Source organism: Calonectris borealis, chromosome Z (genome assembly GCF_964195595.1).
Source record: "Calonectris borealis chromosome Z, bCalBor7.hap1.2, whole genome shotgun sequence".
Classification (NCBI taxonomy): Eukaryota; Metazoa; Chordata; class Aves; order Procellariiformes; family Procellariidae; genus Calonectris; species Calonectris borealis.
The window spans coordinates 41,243,603-41,265,390 of NC_134352.1; the positions used below are offsets into that span (position 1 = coordinate 41,243,603).

The following is a 21,788-nucleotide window of genomic DNA, read 5'->3' on the forward strand; positions in this document are numbered from 1 at the left end:
AGACGGGGAGAAGCGGTGCCAAAAAAGTAAACAATCGCGTATAGTTCAAGAAGTGTTTAGCGCGGCCAGGCAGGCTGCGTTTCATGGACTTTTACACTAAAAACATATTAAAATTGGCTTTCCTCAGGTTTCAGTTGAAGAATGAGCCCTAAGTTGAAACAGGCTAGCTACCGCGCGGCTTTAAATCCCTCAAGTGTTAAGTTTTCATTGTGTTTTTCTAACTGGACGGAGTGGTTTTCTTGCAAGGAACTAAGTCTCCTCTTTAGTTAAAAAAGAAAGAGAGAGGGAGAAGAATCTGGCACTTTCTACCGCAGCATCCACCACCCTGTCATTATTTCTGCAAGCCTGGGAATTCAGCTCGGACCTCCCAGTATTTGTTGCAGCTTGAGGCCAAGGTGCCTCTAAAAGGATTTTCTTTTAAGGGCTTTAGAAATCGTTTAATGCTGTTTTCCCCCCGTTTCTCTCTCTTTTTTAAAAGGGAAAAAATATATTTCTGTATGTCGATCGCGAGAAAGTCTCGCGCGTGTATTTGTCTGCAAGCATCTCGGGCGGAAAAAAAAAAAAGGAGAAAACTGTCTTGAAAAGAAAACGGAGAAGAAAGTGGGGGGGGAAGGCATTCCTTAATGGAAGTATTGCATGCAAAGAAGGCTGGATCTCTTTAAGGCTCCCCCTGAAGCTGGAGATGCACACACAAGGGTTGCCGGCCTGGGTGGTCTCTCTACTTTGGTGAGCTGTTGCTAAGCAGCTAATAATAGTCATGTTTGCTGAGTAATTTCTGCCCTCCCCGAGCCAATCGCCTCGCAGAAACCCAAGCCATCTGACAGCCCCGGGGGCGGGCTTTCAGCGCTTTTTTTTTTTTTCCTCCCTCTCGCCCTCTCGCTCTCTCTCCTCTCATACTCCCCCCCCCCCTTCCACCCCTCCTCCTCTTTATCCAAATGGAGAGAGTCCTTTTTTTCTTCTTCATCTCATCTCTTGAGCCGAGGGGCTGCAGCTCGCTGCTGCCGCGCACACGCCGGGGGAGAGCGCCAGGCAGCCGGCCGCCCGCCGCCGCGGCGGGGCCGACCGCGGAGCCCCGCCGGCCCCGCGGCCCGCGGGAAGCACCCCGGCGCTGAGGCAGGATGGTGCAGCACGGCCAGGCAGCGCAGCAGCAGCAGCCGCCGCGGCCCGCCGCGCCGCCGCCGCGCCGCCGTCGCTGAGCGCCGCCGCGGACAGCGGCTTCCCGGAGGCAGCGGCGGCCGCAGGAGGCGATTTCAACGGGAGCGGAGGAAAGCGCGGCAGCGGCAGCCGGGGGGGCCCGGGGGTCGCGCCCGCCCGCCCGCCCGCCCTCGCCGGGCGCGGGGAGCGGCCGCCTGCAGCTCGGGGTCCGCGCGCGATGTGGCAATGGGAGGCGCGGGGAGCGACTCGGCCGGAGCGGCCGCGGCGGCAGCCGCCGCCCCGCGCCCCGCGTGAGGCGGCCGCGCCGCAGCAGCCCCAGCAGCAGCAGCAGCGGCGGCAGCAGCGGCGGCAGCCCCCGCAGCAGCAGCAGCAGCAGCAGCCCGCGGCCCGCAGCGCCGCCAGCCCCCCGCGGCCCCGCCGCGCCCCCGGGCCCCCGGGCCCCGCCGCGGCGGCGGCAGCGCCAGCGGCAGCTCCCCTGTCCCGCCGGCGGCGGCGGCGGCAACATGGCCTCGGCCGGTAACGTGTCGGAGCCGGAGACCAGCAGCAGTGCGGGCGGCGGCGGCCACCCCGGCCGGGCGGCGAGGAGCGGCGGCGGGAGGCGGCGGAGGACCGGAGGGAATCGGCGCGCCGCGGCGCCCGACCGGGAGTATCTGCAGCGGCCGAGCTACTGCGATGCGGCTTTCGCCTTGGAGCAGATCTCAAAGGTGCATTCAATCTCTCACTCTTTTTTCCAGAGATACACGCTAGCGCTAGTGCTGTTTTTCGGCGGGGGAGGAGGGAGGTGGTGTGTTTTCTCGCGGGGGTGGAAGGAGGAGATGGAAATGAAGCAGCCACCAATAAAATGCTGGGAAAAAGAGAGGGACGTCTGTGACTCTTCAGTGCGGGAGAGAGTGCCCTCCTTCCCTCCCTTCTCGCCTGTGCCTGCCCTGCTGCGTGCCTGCGCTGCGGAGCACTCCTCCGGCGAAAATCGCCGAAGACAGCCTCAGCTCGCTCCCGGCCTCCCCCCGGCTAGCCCCTGGCCCGCTCCCCCGCCGCTTCCTTTCCGCCTTTCCGTCCCCTCGTAGCGCCCAGCGACCTCGGCAACACCCGCTCCCGGCCGGGACGGGGGAGAAAGCGGGCGGCCGCTTTCTTGGCAGAAGTTGTGCTTTTGTGAAGTTCTCCGCCGAGCGCCGGCACGGCGACTGCCCTCGGAGAGGGGGTCCCCCAGCAGAGAAAGCTTGCAGCGGTTTTCTTCCCCCCAGCGGTGGGAGGGGAAGCCAGGGCCGTAAACAAATTGCCGCCTTAGCTCCGCCGCGCAGGTCGCGCCGGTCCCCGCGGAGCGGCGGCGGTGGTGGTGGCGGCGGGGAGAGCTGGAGCGCCCCGCAAGCCCGGCCCGGGCGGGGCGGAGGGACGGCCCAGGCCGCCAATGTCCGCCGGCCAAAAATGTTCAAAGTAAACAACCCCGAGACGCTGCCTTGCTGTAGGGATGGTTTCACTTCAGGGAGCGGATTTCTGGGCTTTGTAAGAAGGGGGAAAGGAGGAGGGGGAAAAAAAAAAAATCCATGTGGCTGCCCTCTTCCGTTCACAAATATTGTCGTAACTTACAGATGGCTGCTCTACTTCCTAATTCAGATCACACAGCGTCTCCAAACTCTATGGAAATGAATTACTTCTGATCTTGCAGCGCTGCTCACCACGTGGGTCCTCCTCAGCACCAAACCCCTGCTAGGAGCTGGGAATGGGGGGAACGGCAGCAAACTGCTACCGACTAGCTCCCCGTCACCATCACCCCCCACCCCCCCCCCCAGCCCTTCAGAAGTCGAAGGAGAACAGGAAAAGGGTTTTTTTTTTCTTTCTTGTGGCTGTTGAGGTTTATCGGCAGTGGCTACTTCTGCCCTGGAGCCGCGGGTCTTGCCAGCGCGAACGCTGTGCAGCCTGAGCTGCCGGTGGTGCCTCGGGCGCGCGAAGAGCGCGGTGGGCGGCGTAGGCGAAGGCGCAGGGGTCTGATGTGGTGGTAGCGTCGCCCCCAACCTGTGTGTTGGTCTGGGGCGAGGATGGCTACCAGCAGGTACATCGTGGCCTGTGCGCGCGTCCGAGGGCGGCTGCCCGGCAGGGCCGTGGGGCGAGGGCCCTGCTGGAAGGACGCCCGCCGCAGTTGCTCGCGCCGCTCCGTCCGTGCTCGCGGGGACGCTGCCCGGAGGCGCCCCCGGCGGGGCGGGAGCCGTCTTGCCCGCGGGAGGGCGGGAGGCTCTCCCCGCGTGCCCCGGGGCGAGGACGCGCGCGTCCGGCCGGCGGCCTGCCGCAGCCCCTCGACTACTGACCTCTTCTTGCCTTGCAGGGGAAGGCGACGGGACGGAAAGCGCCGCTGTGGCTGCGAGCAAAGTTTCAGAGACTGCTATTTAAACTGGGCTGTTACATTCAGAAAAACTGCGGGAAGTTTTTGGTGGTCGGCCTCCTCATATTTGGGGCTTTCGCTGTAGGATTAAGGGCAGCTAATCTCGAAACCAACGTGGAGGAGCTGTGGGTGGAAGGTAAGTCCCGGGTCCCCCTCTTCCTGCTGCCGCCCCGATCCGCCTGGCCGGCCGGGTAAAGTCAGCTCGAGCGGCGGCGGCCGCAGCGCCTGCGTGTGTACGTTTGTGCACAGGGGCCGCTCCTCATGCCGAGGAGGGCCTGCCTGCCGGCGGGGGCCGGGCTGCCGGCGGGGAAGCCGGCGCAGCGCGGGGCGGTTGGGCGGGCGGTTGTCGAGGCGGGCGGCGGGCCTCGGGCCGGGGCGCGCGCGCGGCCGCGGGCGGCGCGTACCACCTCCCCGGCCGCGGGGGGGGGCCGCGGCGGCAGGCCATGCGCTCCGCGGGGGGGCGCCGGGCCGGGCCGCCCCCAGCCACCCTGCGCCCCTGCCTCCGGCCCGTCTCCCAGGGCGGCAGGGCGGCGGGCGACGGATACTCTGCGTCCCCGTCGGCGGTGGGAGGCGGCCGCGCTGCCGGGATGCGCCCCTCCGCCATTTTGGGAGTGCGTGCGCCCGCGGCGGGGGGAGGGGGCGGGCGGCGAGGAGCGCGGCGGGGCGGGTGCCTGTGTGTGGTCCTGTTGTTGGACAGCTTTCAACTGTGGGGGGGAGCGTTTGTCTGAAGGTAAAAAAGAAAAAAAATAACACAAAAAAGAGGAAAAAAAAATTAAAAAAAGAGGAGGGAGAGGACCAAAAGAAAAAAATAAAAAAGGCTGCCGAGGCGAAGCGGGGCTGCCGGGAGCGGGGTGGCCGCGGGCAGTGCCCGGGGCGGGGGGCGCCTCCGCCGGGCCCAGCCCGAAGGCGCCGGCGTGGGAAGGCGGGCTGGGTGAAGGAGAGGAGCGGTACCGGGGGACCGGGGCTTCGCGGGCTGCCTTTCGAAACGGACACCCCCCAAAAGCACGGGGGTGTGTGGGGTGAGTAGGGCGGTGTCGCCAGCGCCCCCCTCGCAGGCCCCGTGTGTCCTCGGGGAGCGGGGCAGCCAGCCCGGGCGGGTTACCCCGCTCTGAGAGGCACGGCTCCAGGCTGCCGGGTATTCGAGTTTGATTTTTTGGTGGTTTTGGTTTTGTTTTTTCTTTTTTTTTTCCTGGGGGAAAATATTATTTACTTAGCATCACATTCCCCCGTTAGCTGGGTTGACGTGAAAACAGTTCCTTGACTGCAGTAGTTACTCTGGGTTTATGTCAAAGTTGCTTGAAGCAGAATTTGGCTTATAAAAGTTAATATGGAGGGCTGCATAAATAATCGTTACTAAATAGCTCTCTGTATATGTGTGTGTGGAAAAACTAGTGCTGAGTGCAAACAAAGTTAGCGGCTGTACTAAGGTGGTCTGTCCTGCCCTGTGGATGAATTGGACCATATAGGACCAGGTTCCATCCTTGCAGATGACAGCCATATTGGGGTCAGGATGAGGGGTCATTTAGCAAGTATTGTTTTTTTCTGTTTTGGGAAATAATGGGTTAGCGACTGAACTTTTTTTGGTCCGTATAGTCCAGGAGCCCAAAATATGATGAGATCTGCTGTCAACAGCCCTGAGAAACAGAGCAGGCACTGCAGGATCCCATCCATAGGCAGAGATGTGCATTCAGAGTCTGTACTGGTCATTGGGTCCTGTATACCTTAAATACTAATGCAAACGACTCTGAACATCCTTTTTTTTCTAAGTCCTTGTGAGATTGTTGTGGCGAAGTTTCTTTTGTCAATATTTGCTCATATGTGTTTTACCTCTGCTTTTCTGTAAGTGTTTGTGACTGCAGGTCCATCCAGCACGCTTCCTTGAGGTTTATTATCCTGATACTACTGGGGTTCACTTACTTGGAAGGTGATCCCATCCCGTTAACACCACGTGCTTTTTGTAACCTGAGGAACTGCTTGCTGACAATGCCTATATGACTGGCCCAACAGTAAAAATGCAATTCTCAAGGAAGAAAATATGATTTGCAAAATAGCCACTTAGTTCAGTTGCTGCACTGACGTCTTCTCATGCCATTAATTATTGCTTCATGGAGGGGGGAGGGGGGAAAGTCCCTGGTATAAAATCTAGTTGAAATTGATCTCTGAGGTTTTTATGGCCAAGATATATTCGTATTGCATCTGGTTGTACAGAGTTGATCTGTGTAATTTCAGATCTATTGAGTTTAGTTTTCATGTCAGAATTAAATAATGTAAAAAAATGTATTAAAACTCTGCATTTAGAAACCCTTGCATTTCTAGATCGCAAGAAAAGACTAGCTGATTAAGATGAAATAAAATATTCTGGATTTAATTTGAATTAACTTCTAGTCTTCCTGTTCTAGCACTAGCTGACCATCTACACAAAAGGGCTTGCTAAAATGTGCTTTTCTTGGTAGAGACACTGTAAATGTTGCGCTCATGAACCAGGGTGTTACACAAATAAACCTAACAAATAGCAATCGCATATTTCTGTTGCTAAACTACAGACAGAAGCGCAGAGTGAGAATTTGAGATGGAACAGGTATAGAAAGAGATAGTATGGAAAATGCTGTTCTTTCTATGCAGAAGTGGAAAGTGGTGACCAAACTCGTTTTTCTGCACTTGTATGCACCTGGTCCTAACAGCTTTAAAGTACACTCCATGGAGGTTATTGTACTAAGGGACCCGTTAGATCAAGGTTTCTTTTAGTAGAAGCAGTGGCTGAATGGCTCTGTTTATTAAAACAGCTGTCTTATTTTTGCCTTTACCTTTTGTTTACCAAGCGTTTGAATGAACTGAGCAATGTTGGTCAAATATGGTAGATTATTTGAAATATATTTCAAGTAACAGTTTTGATTTGCTACTGAAGCTTTTTACAGTTATTACTGCTGAATAAATTGGCAGTATTTACATAAAGAGACTGGTTTTATATGGTGTATTTCTGAATACCATGGAGCATGGAACGTAACACAGCACTGAAGTTTGCTGGAAGTAAATGGTTGCTTTAACACCATAACACAATTAATTAAAAATAGCGAAGTGAAGTTTGAATGAGTTTTAAGACCATGCACATTCCAAGATAAATGATTAGTAGTCTGGGCCTGAAGCTATTATGGCTGTAATATTTACACAAGAAGTTTAGAAACCCACCTGGTAGGCAAACTTTCAAAGAAAGAAAAAGAAAAACAGATCTCCAAAACATCATTCTTTCAGTTTTCCTGTAGTAGTCTTCCTCCTTCAGAATTTGTGCCAACACTCTTGGCCTTCTGTGAGCCTCCTGATACCAAAGTAGCTTTCCTCTCAGATTGCTTCTTGGCACTAAGTGTTGTAGAGTAGCTTTTTAATTTTTTTTTTTTTTTAAAAAAAACCACAATCCTCCGGCTGGTGTTCAGAGCACTTCAGTTATTACTGTGTGTCCCACAGTATATTCTGAATCCGTGCTCCTGTCTTGTAGTGTGGCTCTCTGGTGTCTTTGACTGGGACACATACCTATTTCCCCTCAGCCCATCAGCAGGTATGTCATCCCCGTGTGCATTCCTTGCTGCTGGAGGATGCTTGTTTTAGTTTCTTGGACAAACAAATTCTGGACTGGCATTTTAATGGCAGTTCTGTTACCCACAGCTATTCAGCTTTAGTTGAACTGCTATATGTGGGTGTCCATGCATACTGGAGTTGTGGGGACTGTTTAGCATTTTTATACATCGTGCGCCCTTGAGAGAATGAAAAGGGCTTTGCATTGATTTCCTCTGTGACTGAATTTTGTTGGACACAGATGTGCTTTTAGAAACATCCATTCATAACTAGAAAGCACTCTGGATGGAGAAGAAATCATGCCCATAACGGGTTATGTTTTTCGCTACCACTCTAATAGGCACTCTAAGACCCTGTGTGTGAACAGCAGTCACACATGTAAATTCACAGCCTCTGCTTCTGAAAGAAGGTAGTTTTGTGGCTCCAGAGAAGGTTCTGTTAAGTGGAGCTTGAAATTTGGCTACTGCAATGCCTTGAATGGCATTAATTGGAGCAGCTCATAACAGGAGACATGGTCGAGGCTTGTTCCTTGATACTTCATTTCATGTCACCATTGTCTTGGGATTTTTTTCCCCTCACTTTCTTCATTACTTTTTCTTCTTTAAGAGGTTGAAGATCATGGTGTTCTTCCCTTCCTTTCTTGCTTTCTGCACTTTTTGCACTAGCTGTAGCTCAGTCAAACCTTTCCCCCTTTAAGTAGCCCTCTTCACAAAGCTAACCAAGCTCTAACATGCAGAGCCCCTTCTTTAAGGCAGTTTGAAGGGAAAGGGTGGGTGATACAGGTAGGGATAGGACAGTCTGCAGGGAAAACAAAATGCCTCAGTAGCCACATAGTTCAGCTTTGGTGCTTGGAACAAAGTGAGCACGTTCTAATTGTAAGTGAATTAGGACTGAGTGTGTACGGCAGAAACTGTAAGTGAAGGTTTGAGCTATGTGTAGTATTGTTTCCTTTCACTCTGAAGGGGCAAAAACCAAGTTGCTCTACTGTAGTATTTATGGCTGACCCATCTTAGAATATGTGATCTACCCGTGCAACATAAGAATGAGGTGAAAATGAGGAAAGCGTGTGAGTGATGCAGGAAACAGCATTATTTCCACAGATTCTCAGTTTGCTTAACCCGGCAAGATCAAGTGCAGGTGGAGCAGAAAGTTATTCTTAAGTTCTGCCTAAGGCATCAGTTAACTTTACACTAGTATTCTTTGGAGAAACAAAAAAGAATAGTAAAGGAACATATCTTTGTGGATTTGTTGTTTCAAGGAGACAAATTTATGTGAGTGGGCTGGAGTAACATGTTTGGTTTGAATACAGTTGGCAGGAATTGACCTTGTCAGGTACAATTCCACAAACATGTGCGTTGGTGCACAGCATCACCACATCGACACAGAGTAGATGGCAGAAGAGCAGAAGTTACTCTGCTGGTGAATCTGAGGTGGGGTGTTGGTAGGCTGTGTGGCAGTCTCGGGGGTTTTCTCTGATGACATCACCAAATCCATTAGTTTCATATCGATCAGGTGACGTAAGAGCTTACCTTTCTCTCAATACTGTCTTGCCCTGTGTTGTGTCCCTCGATGCGTATTGAAAGTTCACTGCAAGGTGTTTATCTGGAAAATTTCCAATTCCACTGTTTTTTTTGAATTAAGTATGGTTAGTTATCATGTGGTTTCTCAAATGGGAAGGTAGCAGTGGTGTTTCCTCATGATGGCTGAAGGATGGTCATCTGGGCAATGTGCTCTTTTTAACGTTTACTGGTCAAAATGGAAGAGTATTTCAGTCCGTGCTTCTGTTTTGAAAAGTAACATCAAATTCTAATGTTTAAGCTTTACATGATGATTGTGGATAAAAACATCGGGACAGTGGGTCTTATATTCCTGTGAAGTTGAACTCCCTCTGTTTCTATATATTGAAAGTTGTTAAGAAAAGATGTGTAAAGGTTTTAGTTATATGGATGTTTGATTGTCATCTTTCAAGGACCTGCTATTAAATTCAAAGTCACTGGCATCTCTGTTAAGTTCCATCTTGACAGGTGTTCACACCACTGCTCAGAGTTGGTGCTCATTGCTGAAAAGCTTGTACATCAAAAAAAAAACAGCTGTGGTGTTTGAAATTCCTCTTTTGTCTGTAAGAGTTTTAGTGAAGGTATTGCATGTGACCATTCTTTGGTCATTGAGAAGGTAAAGGGTGAAATCCTGAACTCACTGAATGTAGTGGCAGAACTTGGAATGACTCTAGCGTAGCCAGGCCTTTACCCACGTACGAAGCCGCAGCAGACTGACAGTATGCCCCCGCTCCTACCTCTTCTGGGAAGGGCAAGAGGAGGATCTCCTCCTGTAGAACTGGCACTCCTCTCAGCTGTAAGTGCGTGGTTGCACGGTTCCTTCTGCCTTTCAGACTTCAGAGGCATTTAATTTACTCAAGGCTGCAGAAAATTAATCTTCATTGTTATTTCCAAACTTAACACGCTGTCACCGATGTCTGTGCCAGAATGTGCCCTACAGATCCTTGTTTGGAAGGGTCTGTTTCCTTCTCTGTTGAAACGTGTATTTAGCAGGGCAGTGCTTTGGCTGCACCATCCCCCTCTTCCTCCCTTCTGAACTTGAAGTGTCATCTTGCACTCTGGGGATTTTGCTGCTTATGAACAGGGTGTGAAGGCATTTCTGTAGTTCTGGAGAGCTTGGAGATTTCGGTACAGAAATGCTGGAGTGAAATAGAACAGTTGAAAGCAACATTGCTTTATTGTTGGTCCCCACGCCACTGCTGCTGAGCAGGAACAGGAGGAATGTAGGTAAGCAGAAGAGCTAGCTCAGCAGTAGGGCTGGCTGCTGCTGGAGTTGTGGTGCTATGTGGAGGTGGTGGTGAGTGGTTTGAGGTCTGCTACCAACTCCTGTTACCTTCTAAGTGGACTGTCCTTTTTTTGTATAGAGTGGGCCTTCCTTTCTCATTATTCCTTAGTAGACACTAGGTTCAGGCAAGACTGAACTCTAAAAGCCATAGTTAGTGAAACTTGCTTTCAACAGTGAATGCATTAAGGAAAACTCTAGCTCCTCACCCTGACTCCATCCATTTTCATGATTTATTTTTTCCGTGGGAGGAGATGGTCCAAGCCCTGTTATTAAATAGTATTTGTGGTGGTTCCCCAGAAAGTAGTAATACTACATAGCGTATGCATGTAACAGTTCTTGACCGCTCAACAAATCTAAAGGCTGTTTCATGCAAGTGGATGTTTCAGTTACACATAACTGTTAGGAGGCTCCAAAATATGACAGCTTCCAGATGTATGAACCGACTGATCCTTTTGTTTAGATTATGCACCACAGCTGATGCCTAGATTAGTGCTGGCTGGACAAAGCTATGGGAGATTTGTCTGGTTTCTACAATGCCATGTTTATATTTCATTTGGATTTCTCCTTCAAAGCTGACCTCCCTATGACCTGTTGGAGCTGTGTCCACTAGGATGCTAGTTTTAATGTGTCTGCAACTGCTTTCCTTTTGGTGTCTAATGGAACATGTTCTCATTTTGACACTCATGGACTTTTATGCACAATCCTTTTAACAGTGAATTACGTGCTTCAACCTATGAGCACTCAGGTAAAACTGTGCTTGTAAAGTTTTCTGCCCCACAGCTAGCTTTTTAAGAATATTCTGGTTGGTTAAAACAGCATTTTGGTTATAGACCTCGTGGGGCTGTTCTTTGTCAGGCATTTTCTCGTGTATATAGAATAAAGTTCAGTCTTCCAGCCTTTGCACAGTGCTTTTTCTCTCTACAGATGATGGTGTGGATACACATGGTTCTAGCTGCTCTTTTTGGAGTTCAGCAGGAGCTGGAGTGCAGAATTTTACCAAGAAGTTCATTCTTCTTTCTGTCTTCTGTACAGTTATATATATTTTCTCAACCATCCATATTTATCTTCAGTATGCCTTTGGTTCTTTTCATTTCTCTAATCTTTCCTGCCTTGTGTTGTGCAGGAGGTCTTTCCCCTCGTGCAGGAGGTCTTTCCCCGTTCGTGTTTGTGAGTTACTCTACCTGAGAAAACCTGAAGAAATCAGTAAAACTCCTTAAGGGCTAAGTGACAGTTCTACAATAAGAAGTGTAGTCCCCTGTCAGACTTCAGAAAGACAAAGAAACACAACTTTAATTATTACTTACAGAAACTGTATGGTTTTCTACTGTTGATGCTTTACTGGGGCAACAGATTCCCAAGATGGTGCTTCATGACAGAAGACTCAGCGCTTTGAAGTGTGATTTCTGTGTTGAAAATGCATGCTATCTTATAATGGCCACTTTATTTCTGTGCCCCTCAATCAAGGAGAACAGGAAAATGTTTTGCTCTTGTTTTGCATGATCTGTGCTATTTTATTATCCACGTACAGTGTGCTAAATATGACCAATGAATACCAGATACAATAAGCTATGTTCATCCTTGCTGTTAATTGAGTGACTTTGACTTGGAATAATTTTTCATTGTACATTGCACTAGAAATAGGTGGAGTGGAGTAAGTTTGAATTCAGAATTTAAAAATAAAACGTATTTTTCTTAATTCCTTTTTTGCTGTGTAAACTTAGTTTAATATTTGTAAATACAATTTACTCACTATTGTTTTTTCTCTGTTATTCTCATTCAGTCTCACCTCGGTTGCTATAAACATCCTGAATTTGGCAGAAGTAGTAATTTCGTGAGGTAGGAAGCCCTTTATGGAAACTGCTGACCATATAGACGTTTTGATGTATGGAGAATTTTAATTTTGGTTTTTAGAATGAATGTCTTGGCTTTAACTTCTGCTTGGTTTTGGAAAACTTAGTTATTTCAGTTCTTGAGCAAGATATATAAGAGGTAAGGGAATGAGCAGAACCATAACCTGACTCTTTCTGCAAAGGTGCTGCTCCTTTAGAGAATTGTACTGAACTTAATTCCAGCTTCAAATATACAAGTAATCATTGTATATTTGAAACATCTGTATTTTGCTCACGTGCAAGAAAAAGCTGATATTTTTAAGGCACATGTGCAGTGTTGTACACCCTATACCTGAAGCTGGAGCTGAGCCCTTAAGCTGTAATACAGTCTTCATTTACTGTAAGATAAATTAAAAGAAACAGCCTTCTCTTGTTTACCAGCCTGATGCATTTCTGCTTTTCAGTCAGTAACCAAAAGTTAAGCGCAACAAACTAGAAATGAGCACTGTTAAGTCAAGTTGTATGATTTTTTTCCCCCCCTTAAATCATTGCTTAAGGGCTTCTGGCCCCTAGCTCAGGAATCCTGCCCAAAAATGCCAGATGTATGACACAGTCAAGTATTGCAATGTAAATAGTGTTCTGTGCCATGAGAGCAGGGTGGTCCATCTCCTAGTTAAAAAAAAAAAAAAAAAAGAAGAAAAGGGAAAAATCCACAGGCTCTGAAATAAGCACAGTAGTTGCAGTGTTATTTGTGTTTTGGCTGCTCAACCAGTATTTTGGAGCTGAAAGAACACAGATAAATTAGTGCTTTGGACTGGCAGATAATAGTAACTGAAACTGAGATGCTAGAAAGCAAGATGTGTCTTGGCTGAGGCTGCTTAATTTAGTCAAACAGGCATGTAATAAGTAAAATATTAAAGTAAAGGCCATTGCTGACAGGCAAAACCTGTTACTTCACCTTATTGTGAACCGCAGTCTCGTGCACATGGAAGCAGAGTGGACAAAGGATGGGAAGTAGGGGAGGCAGAGGCATAGGATTCTTCTCAACCTCATGCTGTGTAGTGGAAAGACTGGGTGTGTTACTGCACCTTCTGAGTATAAACACTGCTGAGCTGTTCTTGGTTTTAATTAAATACCCTTTATTGTATATTAACAACGACTTACTTTTCCAGTGTGCTTATCTTCTTCAGATGTGGTAGTGGATATAGGAGGTTTATTTGCACATTTTTCCATTTTGTGTATGAACATGTCATTTCATAATATTTAAAACTAATTGAAAGAAGATTCCGCAAATCTGACCTGAAAGGAAATTGCCAAGGGTGATGCAGTAATCAGATTTACGTTTGGGTTATCTGACAAATCTGTGAATTGCCATAGCTTCCTTGGGTGTGTGCAGAGGGGAAAGGGGTTATAGGAACTTATTTGTATGTGATAAACTGTATTTAAATAGCTCCAGGAATGCAATCCCAATGCAGATCTCAGTCTAATCTCCTCAGTGAGATACTCAGAAGAAAAATAAGCTTTAGGAACTCATTTAAACCTCTCCCTTTCTGCTGACACCATGATAACATTAAAAAAACCTCTATCCATTATAACTTCAAATTTTTCTAAGTTACCTTTTCTGTAATGGTAAAAAAAAGTATACAGGTACTTAAAGAAGGTGTTTCTCCAGTTTTCCTGGAGAGTATTTCCTGTGCATTTATCTTACTTGCCTCTGGATATGGGCCTAATTCTGATTTCATTTACACCAGTCTTACTCTATGAACTTCTTGAGGGGTTCCCCATACTCAGAAAAGAAGCCCTTGCTGTTTAGAAGCTGATATTGTGTAGGCGGTAGATAATAGAAAATATTATATTCTAGTGCAAATTATTAAGATTGAGAAACAAAACTAAAACATGTTTAGTGTGACTTCCAACTGTAGATAAAAGCTAGCAACTTGAGAGAATTGTGATCAGGCATAAACATCTATTAACTGCTCTTTCTAGAGATTTGGGGAAATAGGATGACCTTTTTTATTCTTTTTTTTCTTTTTTTTCTCTTTTTTTTTTTTTTTAAATAGGCTACAGTTTCACATGGCTTGCAAAAGAAATCTTTCTCCCTTTTTGTTTCCCACACCAATTGATTTATCATTTTGCTTGCAAGCAGACTTAGAATGTTAGGGCAGGAACACACTCACTTTTTTCTCGTAACTTTTTTGTTGCGGACCGAAACCAGTTGACTTGAATAAATTTTTCTGTGGTCTGAATGAAGCCAGCAACGTGGAAAAATCTTGCCATTCAGAGCCGTCTGAATGTACATTTCAGCCACACAGTAAGCTGTATTGGTAGGCAGTGGACTGCTAAATACAACCATTTTTCGCAGCAGAGAGTTAGACAGGTGATTAGCATAATTAGCACAGAGTAGGCTATACATATGGTAATGTTAAGTGTGTAAATGCCAGCTGCGGTGTAAAATTTATGTCAGGGGTCGACAGGGCTGTGCGAAAGTATTGTGTTACAGCTGCAGGTCAAAGCCTCCATTGCTTTACTCCCTTTTCTCTTGTTGGTGAATGCGCTAAACAGAAGAGAAAGACGGACAGAAATATAACAGATAAAGCTTTGATTGAACAGCCTGGTTCTGTGCAAGACGGACTGCTCTTAAAAAAACCAAAAAAAACCCAAAACGCAAAAAACTACACACACACGCACGCAAAACAAAAGTTCCCCTCTTTCACTACAGATTTTATTTTGCATCACACCGGCTACAGAAGTGTTGCTGTCTTTGAGCGATGCCATTATGATGGGGTGAGGGGAATCTTTGGGGGGGGAAGTACGAGGTTGGTAGTTATGCTTTAAGGAGCAAAAACAAACAAAAAACTTTAATTCACCTTCTCCTTTCTGCATTCCAACCCCCCCCCCCCCTTTTTTTTTTCTTTATGTCTCTGTTACTTACTGCACTTAGGGGGCTAGGAATTAAATAGTCTTGAAGGTGACAGCATTATATGTAATAAAATCTCAACAGTGCAACAATCTTCAAGCTGCATGACTGGTTTTAGACCAAGTGCCAGAAGTTCCTCTGTGGTTTTGTGTGTGGGTTGCTACACTTATTCCCCAGGTTCCTCCCACCTCCTAAACCACTAAATTCTTTATAAATTAAAAATGACTAATACAGGTTTCTTGTTTTAAAGGAGCGCAGCGTCGAAGGGTACACATCTTTTTAAACAGCTGATGGGGAAATCTGTAAATCTCTTTGTCGCCGTAAACTGTTCATTCATATATTTCACTGGCAATTTTTTTTTCCCCTTTTGTATTTTTTGTACTCGGCTATAAGCAGTGGTGGTGTTGACAGAATATAGTTCACACCACACTGACCTTGTGATGAAACTTCCTCGCAGCCGCAGGGGGTCCTTATGCATCGGCCCCTAATCCAGCTAATCCCGCTCGCAACAAAATCATGAAAGTGGCTCCCAGCGATGCGTGTTTCCCTGCGCAGATGCAGCGGGAAGGAGCGGCGCGCCCCGCGGCCGGGGCGGGAGGGGGCGGCCGCGGCGCTGCGCTGCGCTGCGCCGCGCCGGGGGGCGAGGCCGGCTCCGCGGAAGCCGGGCCGGGTGGCGGGGAGGGGGTTCCCCGTGTGCCCAGGGCCGGAGGCGCCGGCGGCGCCTGCGGGCGGGCTTGAGGAGGTGCCGGCCAGCGGCACCGTCTGCCGGCACCTCGCCGGTGCCTGCCTGCCCGCGGCGGCTGCGGCAGGGGCGTGTCTCCGCCCTTCCTGGAGCTCCTGGCAATTCCCCGTCCAGAGGGTGAACAGACCATTGTTGTAATCTGGTGGTGAAGCGAAATCGCCCGCGTGATCCGACTAGCCAAAAGTAGAACAGAAAGGTTGCGTTGTGGGGTGTGTTCGGTCATTTGCTTAACTTTCTTTCCCAGCCCTTTCTGCTTCAGAATAAACTTGGCCATATGGTCACACTCTCGGAGTATCTGACAGGAATCTCTGATTGCATCCTGCACAAAATGAAACGCGCTCTTTACTGCTTGGTGTGAATAGCAAGCAAACGATGAAAAATGGGCCTCCTGACAGATGCAGCGCTGTCTTGGGAGCTGGTGGCCAGTAAGAAATATTGAGGTGGGGGAGCCGTGACAGGCAGCAGGTTCGGTGCTGGGGGGAGTGCTGACCTGACCTGATTGTGTCCGACAGTGAGAGCAGTTCTGCTTCAGTGCAGAGCCATTCAGAAGGAAGCTGCTTAGGCAACAACAGATGGTACAGCAAGCAGCTGGTAGGGAATACTTGAAAGAAACTGTACCCCATTTCATAACATGTTCACTCCTTTCATTTTTCTGTATGTTAGTTTTGCCGTCTCCTAAGAGCACTGTTTAGGAAACGATATCATCTAAAAGGTTCTGGATGGAGGGTTTTTTCATTGCTGTTTGCTGCTCCTTTAAAAAAATTGCATTCAAATTTTGTGCTACTCCATGTACAGATGAAATTTGTGCTATCCCAGGAGTACAGATGAAAAGACTTTAAAATGCTGCTTTTAACCACACAGGAAAACAATTACATATTTGAGGAAAGGGCACTGAGAGGTTAAATGAAAAGTTGGGCCTAGAGGAAAGCTGACTGCTGTGGAACAACACAGCAAATTGTTTTTAACATATTACCCAGCAGAAGCTCTTATTCAAGTTAAAGTAACTTAAAACAGTTATATTCAGCTGTTTTGAAATCCTTAGGTTTAGACCTTGAAGCCCCTTACATACCCTTCTCAGCAGAACTCCTGGAAACTTAGCCACTTACATGTACAATTGAGGATTTTGGCCTGTTACGAAGAGTGCTCAAATGTTTTCTTAAATTACCCAAAAATAAAAATTCAGCTTTGCTCCTCAGCGGGTGTAAACTGTGACATGACCGTAAACTGCTGGAGAGTTGCAATAATCTGTATAGGCTGCCTATCCTCTCTGTAGGCCGTCTCCCTGATTTCTAGGAAAAAGCAGAGTCTAGAGTCCTTTATTCCTGTGCTACTTCAGCCAGAAAATTCAGTAGTTGGGCTTCTCCACCAAAAGCTGTGGCTTAGCTCTGACCTGGAGGGACCACGTTTTTGGAAGAAAGGGTAGTTCACTCTCCGTGCCCATTCATTCCTCAGTCTCTTTGTTGGGATGGTCAACAAGGATGCCAATTGTGACGGTGGTTTTCTACAATACGGACACCTGCCCGCTAGGAAATGGACTCAGACCACCAACTCATTTCACATAAGCTAGCAAACAGCTGTCAGATGGTAAACAACTTGTGGTCACTATTGTTCCTGGCTGGATTAGAACCAGTGACCCAGAGGTGAACAGCTCATATCCTGTTACCAAGGACATGTGTCGCAGCTCAGTAAGCAGCTACTGCATTTTATGTTTAATTGGAAAGTTTGAATTGCGTGTACCAGTTTTCTATGTTATTCTAGATTTCAAAGCTGCTTGCATGTTTTTTTTTTTCCAGTTTGTACTGCTCAATTTGTTCATTTTGGTTTGGTATTTTTTACTGCGCTTTCCCAGTTTCTCAACCCAGAGGGGCACCAAGCAAGAAATGCATCAAAAAAGGTCTAATTTTTTTTAGCAATCTGTCTGTTTTATCCAATCAGAAATAATATTTTTCTGCCTATGGGCAATACAGATGCATACATGTAAAATCAGCTTTTATTTGATTTTTAGAAAGAGAAGGTTTTAGTTTCTAAAATTGCAGGGAAGGTTTCCCACTACAAGCAGAGGCAGCTGTTGTTGGGCTGTCTTTCTGAGTATGCAGACAGCTTTGTGTCCTTGTCACAGCTCTAAACTTTGTCAAACTGTGACAGAATGAAAAGCCATCTTTGATGTGTGTTCTTATTTTTGCTATTCATAATCATGTCAGCATTAATGAAATTTGTAACAGCAACAGTGGAGTCATCCTCAGCATGTGTGAGGAGTAACTTAACTCATATCATATGATGGCTTGGGAGATAAAAAGCAGCCTTTTGAATTGCTTTGTTGTGGGGTTTTTTTGTAACTTTTTTGCATTTGTAGGCCACAGTCTTTTATCTTTGCTTTTTCTTTTTTTTTTGTTTTTTTTTAAGCAATGGTGTTATCTAATTCTCAGTGTGACAGAAGTGGTTGAGGGGGTAACATTGCTTCTAGATTTTCCTAGAAGTCAGTGGTGCTAAAGAGAGACTGAAGTCAGTTAAATCTTCATATTGGGATGTGATGGTATTCTAGGCAGATAGTGTTCTTTTGTTGGACATTGTAATGGGGGAGAAGGAGAAGTGTAGAGTGCCCACTGGACATTGGGAAGGGAGACGGTAGGGTGCAGGCTGTCTTAACCTGGGCAGGCACAACCATCGCTACGCCATGTGAGCTATACAAACGCAGATAGATGTATTCAGCAGAGTAAATGCTGTGGGGGAAAACCTAGACACAGCATGGAATTTCTGACTGCCTGTAGTCCAGTGCTGGCATAGATCATGTCTAATTACATGATAAAGATGATAATTTTTCATTGAGTTGTTGCATGGCCCATTGAACGACCATGTAATCTCTTTAAGACGCTGATTGCTTACCACTGTGTTCCAGCTCTTGTAAGCTCATCATTTCTCAACGGAATTTTTTTTTGGTAGCTCAATTTCAGTCACTCCCTATGAAGTCTTTATAAGTTAAAACTATTACGCGTGTAATAGAGATGCACAGGGGAACAGCACGAAGAGAGACTACGTGAGGAAGTGGAGTAGAAGGAAGCCTTAAACAGCAGTCAAAGTTGAGGGAGATAGGCTGTCTAAGATGCCGAGGAGGGAGGCATGAAGACAAAGACCCCTGCTGGTTCCCATAGTTAAATAAACGAGCAGAAAAAAAACATTGCAGCTAGCCAAAACTTTTTTGTAATGTAATCCTGATGGGCTTATGAGAGCCATCCCTAGCATCGTTAGAATATCAGATACATGATAATGTCTTACAGTCAGTAGTTAATAAATTCAGACACCAACCATGTAAACCAATAGCAGTTCTGACACTACAAGTAGACAGCATTTTAAAAGTCTAAAGAAGTGGACATGCCAACTAGTCCCATTTCTTGTGCTGACTAAACTTAAATTTCAATGAAAGTGTTCTGCACTTCCTCCCAGCGAACAGTTTTACCCCTGTACTCTGCCAGTCAGGCCTAGAGAATGATGACTCTGAGGAAGGTGCTGTCTTCCTTGCTCTTCTGTCAGGATGCTAAGTAATACTGTCTGAGTGCAGAAAAACTATATTCTGTTGCTGACAAAGAGCAGCACAGACAAGCTCAAACATATGAGAGAACGCGAAGATAGAACTCCCTAGGGAGCAACAGGAAGCTTTAAATCAAAAGGCCATTATTTTTCTGTGCCCAGTGAGAGGCAGGGTAATCTTCATATCTGCCAGAGAACTTCAACTCTTTATCTCAGTTTCTTTATAGGCGGTTTTGATCCTCTGTGAGTAGTACTTGGCTGCTATGTTTTGTTGTCATGAGGTCTGTGCTCCTGTATCAAGAAAAATGGAAATTGTCATTGGTGTCATTAGGTGCTGCCTTCTGGTATGTGGCAGGTGTGAACACTAGTAATCCCGGTACGCAGTTAGGACAGGGAGGCAAAGCTGTGGCTGGCTGCTTATCTGCGTACCATTGTAATGGACTGAAACTGGTTTCATTTTGTAGTTTTTGAGTAACACCTGTATACGCGTGTAACAGAGGTGCAGAAGGGAACAGCATGAGGAGAGACTACGTGAGGAAGTGGAGTAGAAGGAAGCCCTTAACAGCAGTCAAAGTTGAGGGAGATAGGCTGTGTAGGATGCCAAGAGGGAGCTATGAAGACAAAGACCCCTCCTGGTTCCCTTCCCGGCAGGGAGAGGGTGCTGAAGGGAGAGAACGCAAGGCACCTGCAGCTTTCCCGGGCACTTGCCCAGCGGGGAGCGCATCACGTGGCGGGGGGCTGTCTGATCTCCGTGCAAGTCTGCACTGTTCTTGTCTTTCTCTGCACACTGCTGCTTTTGGGGTTGGTTGGTAAAGAATTACAGAATCATAGAATCATTAAGGTTGGAAAAGACCTCTTAAGATCATTGAGTCCAACCATCAACCCAACACACCATGCCCACTAAACCATGTCCCTAAGCGCCTCATCTACACGTCTTTTAAATACTTCCAGGGATGGTGACTCAACCACTTCTCTGGGCAGCCTGTTCCAAGGCTTGCCCACTCTTTCAGTAAAGAAATTTTTCCTAATGTCCAACCTGAACCTCCCCTGGTGCAACTTGAGGCCATTTCCTCTCGTCCTAAAGGTTGAGTTTCATGTGAACACATTGGGATATTATTCTCTGTCTTTGTTTTTATATGGTTACTGAGTCGTGAAGGGTTTTTGTTTTCTATTTCTCTTTCGTTCCTGTTGTGGTGATGACAGGTATTGCAAATTGCAGAGGTTGCCTGCATTGGCTGTTGCTCAGGCCATAATGTAAGCATCGTAAGGGGTACTAATCTACACGTCTGATTTATCAAAAAGGGTCAGCAGATGAAAGGAAAAATACATTGTTTGTGTGAGGTGTCCGTGACTGTTAGAGTACGATTTTATTGCTTTGCATTGTCACTGTCAAAAGGTTGGGCTGGATTGCTCTAATGCTACACATTTACAGTCCTGGAAAAACGAAGATGGTGTTGCTCAAACAAAGCAGAAGTGTGTCTGCCCCCCCACAAGTGCTCAAGTGGAAACACCTTAAGGCCCATAGTCTTCAGAAGGGAGGTTTTCCAGAAAATTTTGCTCCATTCACGCACCTCAAGCTTGTCACAGAAGAACTTAGGCTCCAAAACCAGTAGGTATTTCTGGAAATTTTGGCTTTGGTTTCTCAAAATCTGTCCTCTACATTGGTAGGTAAACATTTTTATCCCAAGTGTTTGGCTCTCAGGATCTTTTTTAGAGAGAGCTTGCTCTCTACTAAGCTACTTGTTGCATAGTTGTGCACAAGGTAACTATTGAATGGTTAATAGCACTAGTGTTCATGTCCGAAAAAAATAACAAAACCTCAGGCTATATGATGCAATTCCAGAAACCTGAAATGGAACATTGTAAGATATTCTGAAAAAGAAGTATTTCATGCCTTTTGAGCAACCAGACAGTAGATTAACAAGCAGTGATTTTTGGCTTGATTTAGGATCGATCTCTTAGTGTAGCAGAGGTCAAACTTGCTGCTGAGACTGCTCAGTGTGGATGGGACTGCAGTTCCCGGTGGTGGATTCCAGAGTTCTTTATAAGCATGTTCATGTAATGCCACGTAAATTTTGAATGCTAACTGTGAGAAGGGTGTAGGTAAGACAGTGACATTCGCAGTGGAAATGAGCACATGAGCTGAATGACCCAGTAACTTAGAAATGGTTAGTAAGTCAGTGGAAGGAAATCTGTCAGAAATTGTGCCAATGAACACAGGTGCGGTTTCACTCTTACGACATCGGAGGGTGCATCAGTGTTATGCAGATGTGCACTAGGGGCAAGCAGTTTTGTTTTTCTGGGTGCTTCTCACTCAAGATGCACCGAAGCATTTTAATGTGTGATGACTGAAATACTGGGACTGTCACCCCACTGCTTGGTAATGGGATCTAGAGCCTTTCACCTATAGGTCATGGGTTCAGGTCTGCCTCACGTTAAGGATGACTAAAACTTGTTACCCCCTGACAGCTGTTCATTGCCCTTGGGGGAGGGAGGCACGGTGGTCCTTACATAGTTCTTAGCAACCCAGCGTCCATGCTGACAGTTACTGCTCTCCTCAGGCCCCTCAGGAGGGCAAGGAATTTAGTACCTTGACCAGCTTCCCTTCGAGCCGGTGGGGAAGTTCAGGAGGAGCAGCAGCGTGTTTCATGGCACAGGGTGCTGACTTGCTCAAGGCAGATCTCCCGTGCTCTGGCGAAGAGCTAAGAGGGAAGCCTGTGGACTCTTTCCTCTTCTCTGGAAAAAGCAGGTTTTTAACAAGAACTGATACTCGGCAACAAAGATGCTGGCAGTAAAACTGTCTCATGTTGAACACTGGCCTTCAAACACATTCTTGAG

At 47.1% G+C, this 21,788-nt stretch overlaps 1 protein-coding gene across 8 annotated transcripts in view; it reads left to right on the plus strand.

Annotated features, from left to right (window-relative positions):
- The first annotated feature begins 1,625 nt into the window (after positions 1 to 1,625).
- PTCH1 (patched 1) overlaps positions 1,626 to 21,788 on the plus strand; it is a 68,191-nt gene continuing 48,028 nt past the window's right edge. For 6 of the 8 annotated variants that reach the window (XR_012670959.1, XM_075137243.1, XM_075137244.1 and 3 more), the window contains exons 1-2: positions 1,626 to 1,859; positions 3,473 to 3,665. Coding sequence is in view for 5 of the 8 variants with exons in the window: in XM_075137243.1 (XP_074993344.1) it covers positions 1,659 to 1,859; positions 3,473 to 3,665 (394 nt within the window). In the remaining 3 variants the exon portion in view is untranslated. Of the gene's footprint in view, positions 1,860 to 2,854; positions 3,203 to 3,472; positions 3,666 to 4,202; positions 4,260 to 21,788 lie in introns of those variants that run through there. The other 2 variants (XM_075137249.1, XM_075137250.1) reach the window with 2 other exon arrangements.